The 13271-nt window shown below is 30.2% G+C and overlaps 1 protein-coding gene across 2 annotated transcripts in view; it reads right to left on the minus strand.

Moving 5' to 3' along the window:
- Positions 1-13271, minus strand: part of LOC144854385 (CREB-regulated transcription coactivator 1-like) — a 14897-nt gene continuing 1626 nt past the window's right edge. The window contains exons 3-10 of one of the 2 annotated variants that reach the window (XR_013614588.1): positions 12648-12706; positions 11580-11620; positions 9883-10219; positions 8261-8374; positions 6883-7125; positions 6374-6506; positions 3439-5888; positions 1-3404 (exon numbers count right to left, since the gene is read on the minus strand). Coding sequence is in view for 1 of the 2 variants with exons in the window: in XM_078712331.1 (XP_078568457.1) it covers positions 5680-5888; positions 6374-6506; positions 6883-7125; positions 8261-8374; positions 9883-10219; positions 11580-11620; positions 12648-12706 (1136 nt within the window). In the remaining variant the exon portion in view is untranslated. Of the gene's footprint in view, positions 5889-6373; positions 6507-6882; positions 7126-8260; positions 8375-9882; positions 10220-11579; positions 11621-12647; positions 12707-13271 lie in introns of both variants that reach the window. The other variant, XM_078712331.1, reaches the window with a different exon arrangement.

Below are 13271 nucleotides of genomic sequence, written 5' to 3' on the forward strand. Positions count from 1 at the left end.
TGTATTAAAACAACAATAATCTCATGTAATAATTTATTTTCTCTGGAATAATCCAAACAGAAAATAGAAGCATACAACACAAAAAATCAGACCAACTTTCTAAACAACCGACATATCATACAGAAATAAAGCAGGTTACATAAAAATCATTGCGCATACAATATGCAAAGTAGATTATACAGGTGGCCTGCTTATTAGCATATCCAATTATTAAAAAAAATATTATAATCTGTACAATACATTTATGTATTCAAATATCCTATATCATAGACACAATGTAACTCTTGCAAATAATAAAGTCACTGTACAATTGTTAAATTCATTAAAAACAGTTACAAATCAGATGAGTCGGTATAATAACCTCATAGCTATGAAAATATTCCAAACACAGTTGCCTTGTTTTCATAACTGTCCATACAAAAACTATCCAGTAAAAAATTAATAATTAAATATGTATTGTCCCCCAAAAACAAACTTTCAATAGGGCATTTTGTAGTTAATAACTTACTCACTTCCACAAACAAAAAATGAGAAAAAATAAAAAGAAACGAATTAATGAGTTAAATTTAAGCAAAGCCCATTGACTTCCAGATGATAGGCTTCCTTTCTATTTTTTTTCTATGGATTATTGTTTTACTATTTTAACAATGTTTTTATTTGTTCAGGGGGACAATATATTTTTAACCATTTTAAGTTGTTTTAGTGTTCGTTTAAATTCTCCAATATTTTAATATAAATATTCATCCTTTTTACTTGAATATTGAAAACCACAGTTTCAAGCAATTACTTTCATTACATTAGCCAACATTACCCTGAAACTAATCTTCATAAATTACACATTTTTATCAAACACAATTTTTATTTGTCTAAATTTTAATATGAATTTACTTAAAGCACTTTAAAAATACCTGATCTATCATATTTATATAAATAACTGAAAGAGAGGCACTATATTTCATTGGCACGTTGACAAAATGGAAATAATTAAAGTTGTTTAATGACAGAAAATGATCAAAATATTCATACGGTCAATTTGTGCTCATTGTAATTCTAAAGAACAAATCATAATAATAACTTAGCTAAGTAGAAAAGGTAATGCTTTGTTTTGTAAACAGATCCATCATTCTCATATATATATATAACTATATAAATAATATTATATAAGGAACCCAGATAATAATCAATACAAACTGTCTGGAACTGTTCTGACTTTCATGATTTTTCGTTAAAAAAATTATATAGGCGTTTGTAAAACCTGCAATATTTGTTGGGAACCCCTCAGGACTTTTCCCCCTTTTCTAGTGTTTTAGAGGTCTATCCCTGGTACCATGGGAACCCCTCGGGACTTTTCCCTCTTTTCTAGTGTTTTAGAAGGCATCCCTGGTACCATGGGAACCTCTTAGGACATAAGCCTCTTTTCTAGTGTTTAGATGGCTATCGCTGGTACCATGGGAACCCTTCAGGACTTGGGCCCCTTTCTAGTGTTTTAGAGGGCTATCCCTGGTACCATGAGAACCTCCATGGTCTTGTTTTTCCCTCTACGGTATCTAAATAAATCATTGTGCTTTCATCTTTACACAAAAAACCAGTTAACATAAAAACAATTTTCTTATGAAACATTTCAATAAAATAAACAATAATCTTTTAAAACTGTTTACAAAATATACACACACATACACATGGCAGAACATGTCTGCTTATAATCTATTATTGAATGAGGTCTTATCACCAATAAGCTAAATTTATTTCAATTCATACTCTATTATCTTACAAATTTTGTTGCAATTAAATTATTTCAAATTCTCAATCATATATATTTATAAATTTATCCCACCCTCTTAAAAATTATTCAAATTCATGATTAGATGTAAAATTTCCATACTGACAGGTGCGTTTCACCACCTGTAAAAATGATTGATTTCTTGCTTTGTAAAACACATTAAGAAAACATTTTAGACAGATAGCTGTTTCGTTAAAACACAAAGTATCAAAAATAATATTCAAAGATATAAAGCAAGATCAGTAGGTGTCCTTAAAGCTAATGTTTCAGACATAGTAGTACTAACAGAGATGGCTCCCTGTTGAAACCCTTCTTTTAAATTGTTTACCTAGGCCAACCTCGTTTGCTTGCTTATACACAAACACATTACACACTTAGCCTAAAATACTTATTAATAAATACCAAGTTCATAAAACAATTCAAGGTTAGCCTAGTAACATTTTAGTTTCATAAAATTGAAAATATGCAACAAAAAATAGACGATAATCAAAAACTACTATTTTCCCACAATTCTGAATTAAAATTAAATACAAAAACACCATTTCTATATTATCCAAAATAATTTACTTACTATTTCACGGTTTGCCAAAATACAAATTAAAATGCAAGGTAGCATGAAGCTAAAATAGCAACCTTTAACTAAGGAATTCACCTCAGGGACACAAATAATATATTTTCTTTCCTACATATATGCAAGAAATGTATATACAAAACATATATATATATATTTATAATAATCTTTTATTTTCATGTTTAAAAAAAAAACGTAAAATACAACACATCCACAAATGGATCATATATATTGAACTGTCTATATTAACCATAGCAGCACCATGCAATAACATTATTCCACATGGAATACCAATGAAATAAAGGATTTAAATATTTTTGAATTGTAAATATTCAGAATTGTTGCTAAACCAAAAATAAGAACCTGTATCAAACATTCTGCTACAGTTACTGCAGAAGTATGTTCGTTTGCTGCAGTAATCTATTAATGCAATTACTGCATTGTCACTACATTGAATTCTATATTTACTAACCTTTTGCTGAAAGTGAATTAATAGACCAAACAATATAGTTACTGCTACATTTTATTATTGCAGTTACTGCAGTAGAATCAACGACACAGGAATGAACTATTTACAATCTTTGATTCATTTAAAATATTAAGTCACTTTTTATATTTTTTTCATATCATAGTACCCCTATGTCATACACAAACATTTATTATTACACATTTGTAGACTTAGATGTTGTTTAAGACTATCTGAATAAACTAATGTACTATTGTGATCACAAAATGACATTGCATTTCATGGTGATTACACAATGTTTTAATTATTAATAGTTGTTTAATAAGTACTTCCGATAAAACAAGCATCATGCAAGATTGCATAGTTATATAACTAGCATTCACTGATGGTAATAACTTTATATTTTCAATTAAACTTTCTTGAAAAAATGTCCACATTTTAATTTAATGACCATAGAATGACCACAAAATTGAAATTGTATTACATTCTTAATGATGATACAAGTTTTAAAAATCAAAATTGTGTAATGACCATAAACATATTCATGCAACAGTTATAAATGGTCACAAATAATAACCATAAAATAACTACAAGTTGTTAATGTAACAAGCATAGAATGACACACTCAAAGTGACCCAATAATGACCTCACAATCACATGTAGAAACAAGCTATGAACGAAAAAGACCAAAAGTCTGTTGACCACTACAATTTTTTTTTTTTCAGGTATTTTTTTACAAAGTATTTAACCAGCAAAGACACACACACATGCAGATTTAACCAAGATTACAGACTTGCCCTAATATGTCTAGTTGTTTTGGTTTGTGTAGTTTGTATTCCTATACGACTGCCATCAGCAGGAGTTCTGATTTCTTTAAGCTTAAAGTTTAGGTATGAAACACCGTCACTTAACAATTTAGTATAAAATAGAGAACTATGAATAGAAGATGGATTTTGAAAACAATCAGTTGGTGATGTTAGATTGGTTGAGGATGTTAGATTGGCTGGTGATGATGTTAGATTGGTTGGTGATGATGTTAGATTGGTTGGTGATGATGTTAGATTGGCTGGTGATGATGTTAGATTGGCTGGTGATGATGTTAGATTGGTTGGTGATGATGTTAGATTGGTTGGTGATGATGTTAGATTGGTTGGTGATGATGTTAGATTGGTTGGTGATGATGTTAGATTGGTTGGTGATGATGTTAGATTGGTTGGTGATGATGTTAGATTGGTTGGTGATGATGTTAGATTGGCTGGTGATGATGTTAGATTGGTTGGTGATGTTAGATTGGTTGGTGATGTTAGATTAGCTGGTGATGTTGTTAGATTGGTTGAGGATGTTGTTAGATTGACTGGTGATGATATTAGATTGGTTGGTGGTTATGTTAGATTGGTTGGTGATGATGTTAGATTGGTTAAGGATGTTGTTAGATTGGTTAAGGATGTTGTTAGATTGGCTGGTGATGTTGTTAGATTGGTGGTGATGTTAAATTGTCTGGTGATGTTAGATTGGCTGGTGATGTTAGATTGGCTGGTGATGATGTTAGATTGGCTGGTGATGTTGTTAGATTGGTGGTGATGTTAGATTGTCTGGTGATGTTGAGATTGGTTGGTGATGTCAGATTGGTTAATATTACTACTTCTTTATCTTCCTGAACAAATTTTTTTAGAATATAATAATAGATAAATTTTTTTTTATGTTATTAAGAGAACATCAGTTTCCTGGTTTGATGGATTTGGGAAAGGTTCACTTGATTTTATTTAAACATCTTTTTTTCAATTCACAAAAGGAATAACGTGATCCTACAATATGATCACAGTCTCATGTATTTCCAATATAAACAGTATATACGTCATCAAGGTTTCAAATTAAAATATTCATTTACATAAATCAAAATTGTGTTTTTTGCATTATATTCTAGGGCACAATCATTAAATCAGTGAAAGTGAAGCCATTTTGAATGTTCGAACAAATGAAATAATAATAATACTGTGTTACATAAACAGGCAAATTCAAAATATGTCTATATACAGAATGAAAATATCAATGCAAATTTCATAAGTAAATTATGTTTTTTTTTTAAATTGTAAAGTATGGCAATTAGGGTATGTTGATGAAAACAAAAGTACTGATAGAACTCTAGTGGACATGGGCACTTTTAAACAGTAGGTCTGAATAGTACGTATAAAACATAGCCAATATTAAAAATCATTTAAAAAAGAATCTTTGATCGAACTGGGTAAAATGATTACACATTTTTACTTCTTGAACTTCGAATTGATGAAATTAACCATGATAGAAGTTAAACATCTGCAATGTTCCTAAGCAGTGCAATCACAAATACTTAATGTTTATCCTGTACATAGTGCTTCCCAATCTGCTGTTGTCCAGGGGCATCTGGTAAAGAAATACGGGGTCTGTAGAAACTCATGTTGCTCCGTTGTTTTACGGTCAGTGAAAATCTCCCTTTGCAAAATAAACTAGTATAGTTTATATAAATGGTTGATTTAGATGTTATCTGTCACATACCATTCTTAAGGGCCTCAAAGTACCCTTTTCCTTCGAACACTCCACATTAGCTACAACTCTTTGTCATGGATCACATAATCGAAAACTGATGGAAAACACTTGTTCTACACCGCACATAAAGTTAAAATAGTGGAAACACCAACTTCTGAATTGCACTTGCATACCACCAACTTCTTACTACATCTGGGTCATGTCATCGCTATAAACCATACAGCGTTTGAACCCGAGGGGGGAAAATGTAGTGACGCAACTCCAAGCCTGCTAAGAGCAAGCGTCGTTTTTTGCAACAATCAAAGCATAATAAAAAATACAATGTGAGTTTTGAAGATGTTACTTGTATAACCCTCCCATTCTGTCAGCTCGAAAGGAGTCTTCGGTGGTTTGATCAGTAACGGGGTCATTCTCGAGTAACATCTGGAAATCTTCACATTCTAGGGGGTCTAACTTGAGACTGTCCTCTGCACTAAATAGAGACTCATGGTCATAGCCTACCATTGCAGAATGAATATCTTTTGCCATATCTTGTGAGTCTGTTACACCTGATAAATACAAACAAAATTATTACAGATATTTTGTGCCCCTGAAAAAATAATTGTTTGTTAATATGTCACAATGATGTCAAAAAATTGGAAGAAAAATACAAATTTTTACCTGAAACAACTTGCATTTTAAAAATAATTAACTAGATACACATTGTCCATCGGGCAACAGGTTTTTGGTTAAATTGAAAAGTTTATTCAAACTTTAAACTTATTTTGCATTTTATTCATCTTTATTTTTCATATTTTGGGGGACATCTTTAATAATAAATAACAATATGTTGAAACTTCATATACAACACCATTTATTTATTTATTTTATCAGGAATTTGTGGTTTTCATGTCAGCTAATTTCATATTATAATTTCAACTTTATATGTAGCACCCCCTGCTAACAACATTGTATGTATGTCGTATACAATCAAAGATAATTGCAGTAGTAGTATAAATGAAATTCTGAAATAAGAAAAAAAATGTGTACTTACCAGATAAAATTATAGATGGGATATTATTAACTTGAGGATATTGAGGGAACGGCTGATGGTAAGCCGGTGGCGGCACCTTGTGGTGGTACGATTGCGGATTTCCAAAATAATTTTGTTCAAACATTCCAGGAAACTACAAAAAAAAAATTATAAGATATTTATACAGCTGTCACCAATGTTAGCCTATTTCACCAAAATAGTTACTTTTATTTAGTAATTTGTGCAATACCTAGGTTTAAGATCATCTTTACAAATCCTTAATGCATGCAAGGCAGAATATATAATGAATTATGCAGATGTTACGAACAAATTATATAATTGCACTTTGCAGTAAGTACATTGAACCATGTGGCAATGTCCTAATGCATTGTTTTTTATTTTTTTCATGGGAATTAAACCAACTTTTAATTTGTCTAAAAATACAAATTATTTAAATACTTAATCCATGTAAATAAACTTTAATCCTTTCCCTAATCCTGCTAATCCACACATCCCTAATCTTAACAAACCTGATACTGAGATGGCTGATGAGTTGGACTATGATCCCCAACCATTGTAAAGTCTTCAAACTGTTGTTGTAGTATTCGTTGTGAGTATGCATCTGATAATGCTGGTGAGGGACAGCCGACTGACCCAGGGGGTCCAGGGGAGGCTGCAGGTGAAAAATTAGGATTTGAAACAGGTGACGTTGGAGATGAACATGAGGTTGTAGGTCCAACAGATGAAGTCTCTCTGTACTGTTGCATACCAGACTGCAAATGAATGAAAACTTTATTAGTTTACTTATTTATATCATGAAATAGAAAATACAAAGAATAGTGGATTTTATTTATTTATTTATTTTTTTAAATTTTATTTTAAGCTTTGTCTACACTATCAAACTTTATGTGATGTGGACTCGATGACATCATATCCCTACCATATTTGGGCACATCACAGTTTTTTTGTCAAACTAGGATGATACTGTAGAGAGAGCTTTATTTAATTTCCAGGTAAACAGTAAATAAAACATAATGCGAAAATAAGTGGACGGAGTATTTTCAATCAATGTGGCTCTCCAATACTCCACAACCCATATACACAGATAACAAATAAGACCTAATCATTAGGTCATAGATTATATAACATACATTATGCCTAGTAATGTAAATAAACACAAAGGCAAATTGGTGAAAATCTATTTATAAATTATTTTATAAAAGCAAGGTAAAACTATATGCTGGGCAGACTTGGAATATATAATAAACAGAAGAAGTATTTTTTGTCTGTATATCTGCATGTGACAAAATTCAATAATGAAGCTATGATTGAGAGAGATGTTTTAATTGAACATGTCTCACACACCAAAGACATAATGTACATTCTATACATTCAATAAAATCTAACAATACAGTATACTGCACTATTAGAGGAACTCGTTTGGGATAAACAAAGTCCTCTGAATAGTATAAAATATATATTGCTCTTTGTTCATTTTACAGGTATAACATCCACAAAAATGTAAAGAGTGTTCTCTGAACAGCTATGTCTCCTGAATAGGATTTCTACTTTATTTTTATTCTTTGGTTTTAAAGATATATTGTCCCCCTAAACAAATATTTTTAAAATTTTTTTGTTGTTGAATATGCCAATTTTTAATGTCACATAATAGTTATTCATTTTGAGTTGACCAAAAACTGGATCAAAATTTTCCCTGAATAAAAAATGTAATTTTAAGCAGAATATACCTAAATTGTCTGTCAGACAATCGTTTTTGGTTAAAATTAATATAAGTGAAATTTTGTTTTTCTACAGAACTGATTTTATTAATTTTTATTTTTCAGGTTTTTGGGGGACAATACATCTTTAAATTAAAAAAATTCCATTTTAGATGACAATGCGGCATACCTTATCAAGTGATAAAATGTTACTAGTGTGTTGAGGTGATTGTGGTGGTTGATTTTGAAAAACTTGGTACTTAGGTAAACTCTGATCCATAACCATTCCTCCTGAATCTTGCATCTGACGCAACAAAAAACATTCAAAAGATTAATATATTGATATAAATAATTAATGGCAAGTACATGAGTATACATAAATAGTCATACGGAAGAAAGGAAACACTACACAAACAGAATGATAACTTGATAACATATTAAAACAAAAATCGTGACTAGTTGCAAAAGAATGAAAATTGCAATGAAAGAAAACAAGAAAAGTCAAATAAAATGAATCATTCGTTGGTACTTGTGAAAAAAAGAGAAAACAGTCGACTACTGTATCCGCAACAAATAATACACAATTATAATCATATCCAAACACCACCGGAAACATTCACTATCAACTATAAATAATACACAATTATAATTGTATCCAAACACCACCGGAAACATTCACTATCAGCTATCTATGGGCCTTTTTTCTGCTGCTTAAAAATAACCGGTGTGAATAAATTAACTCCATTTTCTTGGGAGCAGGTAACCGGTTAAAAGGCAGCGCAAAATAACCAGTTAATAACAATACACAATTAATAACCCATTCAATTCGGTGTTAGAACACCATTTAACTGGTTATCGCTGGGCAACTTTTAGCTGCAACACAAAATAATGGTTATTTGATTGACAGCTGCTGACCCCGAGTCAACTACACGGCAATAACGTTTAAATTAACCGCCAGGCCCAATTGCATTTTGGGTAATTCTAACAATTGTTGTCGAGTTGTTGTTGGGTGACGACCACCCATTGATTTAACCGGAGCACAAATTGAGCAGAAACGCGGTCTTGTTATTTTTAATCCATTTTAAAATAAATGATAAAAACAGACCCTATGTAATAGACATGATACTTGAAAGCAGAACCAACATTAAATAACATTATTAGTTTTATGATTTTGTTCAATATTTACAATGTAAATAAAATTGTTTATCTTGAATTGTTTGACCTCAAATAGTTAGTATAAAAATCGATTACCTTTTGAACATAAACAAGTATACGCGCATGAAAATGTTATGATAACATTAACATTATTCGAGTGAATCATTATTCTGATGAATGATACTGTACCAAGTCAAATAGATGCGTTCCTTGCAATTTATCATACATTAATGAATTCGCTTTCTATCAAATCATTTATGGAATGAAAATATTAATGAATTAAATCTAAATAATTGAAAAAGTATTGATTTTATCTAATTGGTATATGCTGTATTAGAATTCCCAAACGATCTGATTACAAAGCTCTGTCTACACTATCAAACTAGTTTGACAAAAAGAAAGTGTGACATGCCCAAATATGGTAGTGATATACTCAAATATGATAATGATATGACAACATAATGTCCATATATGGCACATCACATTTTTTGTCACATAAAGTTTGATAGTGTAGATAGAGGACCAAACTTAAAGCCTTGGATTAATGCGTCCTCCTCACACAATTATATTTATTAATTTATGTTCTGTATTATATTGTATTGTGTGAAACAATAAACTTGAAACTAGAGCTTAAAGACATAAATAAAATGAACTTACTTGTAAACACCCTTGGTTATGATGACCTAAAGAAATTGCGACTGGATTTGTTTTATTTCGACGTTGTATCTGTGGACTTATTGCCGGACTCAATTGAGGGCTGCGTGGTTGCGGGCTGTGTGACTGCGGTGATTGCGGACTTTGTGACATTCCTAAAATCTGTACGGTAGTTGCTTGCAAATTGTTAGTGCTACTATGATTGTACATGGTCTGTTCGTCATTGTCTAAGGGCGTCATTAATGGCGTAGGGATGTGTATATTTGTAAGATCTGGTAGTGAACCTGTGTTTTGAATGGGAATTGGTACTGTTCCTGTTTCTTGTTCAGAAGGATAAATACTGAAAATCAATCAATGAAATATAATTATAACTTTCACATTAATTTTATGCTAAACATTTATAAAATCAGTACTACATTTTTCATAAAATAAAAAGAGTAAATTAATATTATGAGGGAAGGAATATAATATCTTGATAACTTTTAAAAACCATATATACATATTTTATCTTATCTTACCTAACATTGAAAAAAACAATAACACTACAGTAATGCACACATTTCTATGAAAATAATAATCAGTGGCCTTTTACTATCATTGTCATAACAAATTGAAATATTTTTACCTTTAGATATGTTTTAGATAGATTTAATTTAAGAAGTTAAGAAACTATACTCATTCTCAATAGAATCATTGACTTAAGACAAAGTTGAGGAGACACACCAATTATGTGTAAAAACCAACTTAATAAAATGTAGAAACATTCATTATACAATACATTATGATTGTAGCCATAGGCATTCTAGCACTTACACAAAATTGTGAACACAATTTTGAAAATTATTAAATATAAAGGAATCAGGCCAGTTGAAAAAAATCCCAATGTCACACAAAAAAAAACTGTGTCATGTTTGTTTATATTAGGCATTTGTACATCATGAAAACGATTTACATCAAAAATTATTTGCAAAAATGTATAGATGGAACTGTTTAAAAGCCAAATTTGTAAAAAATAATATATAATGGTCGATATTTTGGCGATGATTGCTACACAAACTCTCACTCATTAAATCAAAAGATTGCATTTGAGACAGAAATTTCCGTCGTTATATTTAATAATGGTTACCATTTTACTATATGATGACTCTGGTAACTATAGAAACTAGAGCTGGGTATAAAATCATAATAAACTGCAATATTTATAATTTTGTATATGGTTTTTACACATTTTTAAAAAACATTCTTTCTTTAAATCTACCACATGTAAAAACATAGAGAAATCCGGTTTTATTCTACAGTGTACTAAACTCGCTAATTTTTAGTTTTGTTTATTATTTGTTTATTATTTATTTTCCACACACAAAATATATAACATAGTATTGGTAATAAACATCATTTAGGTAAAAGAAAAAACAGACAAACAAGTTAAATGTCTTATAATAAACCAAGTCAAGTATAGTGTGTGTGGATGGAGACCAAAATAAGTTTGAAGACAAACTTTAAGGCATGGTCACCATTTAAAACAAATCAGAGTCACAAAGAACAATATATGATACAAATGATAATAATAATAAGCACCAAATAAGAAAAATAGAGAAATGCAAAGCAAATGTAGTCTGGTTTAAGCAATATATAAATGACATTATTGTGGTTCACCATCTCCTTCCATTACAAGTGATAATGAATATAATTATACTTACTTTATACCAGGCACTTCACATGACTTGGGACGATTCTGTAACTGTGAAATCAAAAAGAATGTTTAAAACAATGAGTTATATAAAGGATAGAGAGCGCACTAAGCGACAGAGAAGTGATGAGTTATATAAAGGATAGAGAGCGCACTAAGCGACAGAGAAGTGATGAGTTATATAAGGATAGAGAGCGCACTAAGCGACAGAGAAGTGATGAGTATAATTATTTAGATTATAAAATATATTTTTCATAATGTTCAGAACAATTTTTATAAATTAACTTTTTAAATGTTAGTGGCAATAAAATAATGATACTTCTCTAAAATTGATTAAACTTCCAATGTTTTTTTTTATTAATTTGGAATTAACTGTTTTAAATTGGTAACATTTCTCAGAACATGTAGTAATTACTAGTAGAAGATAGTAATTCACACATGAATGAAATCTTCTGAATGGTCTATATATTTTAATGGCTACATGACAAAAATAACTAGATAACAAATCATGGTAATTAGCAATTTCATAGAAATAAGGTCAACCTTTTAAGTAAAGCATCTCTCATGACAATTTATTAAATAGAAAACATTCTCATACATAATTGTGCAAATAATCATAGCAATTTCCCCTATGACTGTTATACATTATTTTGTTCAAAAACTATATCAATGTCTCGTATATTATGAAATACATTTAGTTTATTTAATTAGTAAAATATATTTGTGCAGACGTGTTCAAAGCAAGACGACAATATGTAGATATATATTGCATTTAACGTTGAATCAATGTTATCGTATTTGTCAAACTTAATGAGGTGTACCCAGTGTAATGTAGTATGTAAGTCAACATTTGAAAAATAACAGGTGGGATGTAATCATACAACTACTGTATACTAGACTGCAAGGTATATTTTTCCTCTAACTAATAAATCTCAATTCCATAGTTTACTCACAATCTCAAATGGTTGTTCCGATTGAAATTGAGACTCTTACTCTGCTTTATGTATTACATCAAAACATTTTCATAGATTTTCAAAGGATATTTTCATAGAACTTCAAATAAAACTAAAGGACTTACCTTTTTGGCATCCCAAGGACCAGATTTACAATCTCCGTCCATCATACCCTGATCAAAATCTGGAAAAAAACAGAAAAAACAATAATTGTTATTACTATTATCAAAATTGTAAAACAAACGAAAGAAGAACAAAAAATACACTCTGGATAGATAAGTTTCGTTACCTTTATCTATTAATTTTATATTATGTATGTGTTGAAATGAAATAAATAAAAAAAAAAAAAGATAAGTACATAAAATAGGCATATTGTACGTTTGACAATTGAAAGAAAAAAAGCACAAAAAACTAAAATGAACATTTTTAAATTGAAAAGAAACCTCAGCTTATGCAAGAAAATCTAAGTGTTAACACCAGTAGTGCAAAAATATTGATTTCATACTCATGGTGACATTTAAAAGTAAACTGAAGATTAATATTGTTATTATGAATGGTAATGTTTAAGACTTTAGGTGACGCATTAATAAACTGATACAAGGATTGGGTCATTTAAGCTCTGTCTACACTATCAAACTTCATGTGACAAAAAAATGTGAGGGGCCAATATATGGGAATGATGATGTTATATTACTACCTTATTTTGGCATGTCACTACCATATTTGGACACATCACACTCACACAAACT

This window comes from Antedon bifida, chromosome 10, assembly GCF_963402885.1.
Source record: "Antedon bifida chromosome 10, ecAntBifi1.1, whole genome shotgun sequence".
NCBI lineage: Eukaryota > Metazoa > Echinodermata > Crinoidea > Comatulida > Antedonidae > Antedon > Antedon bifida.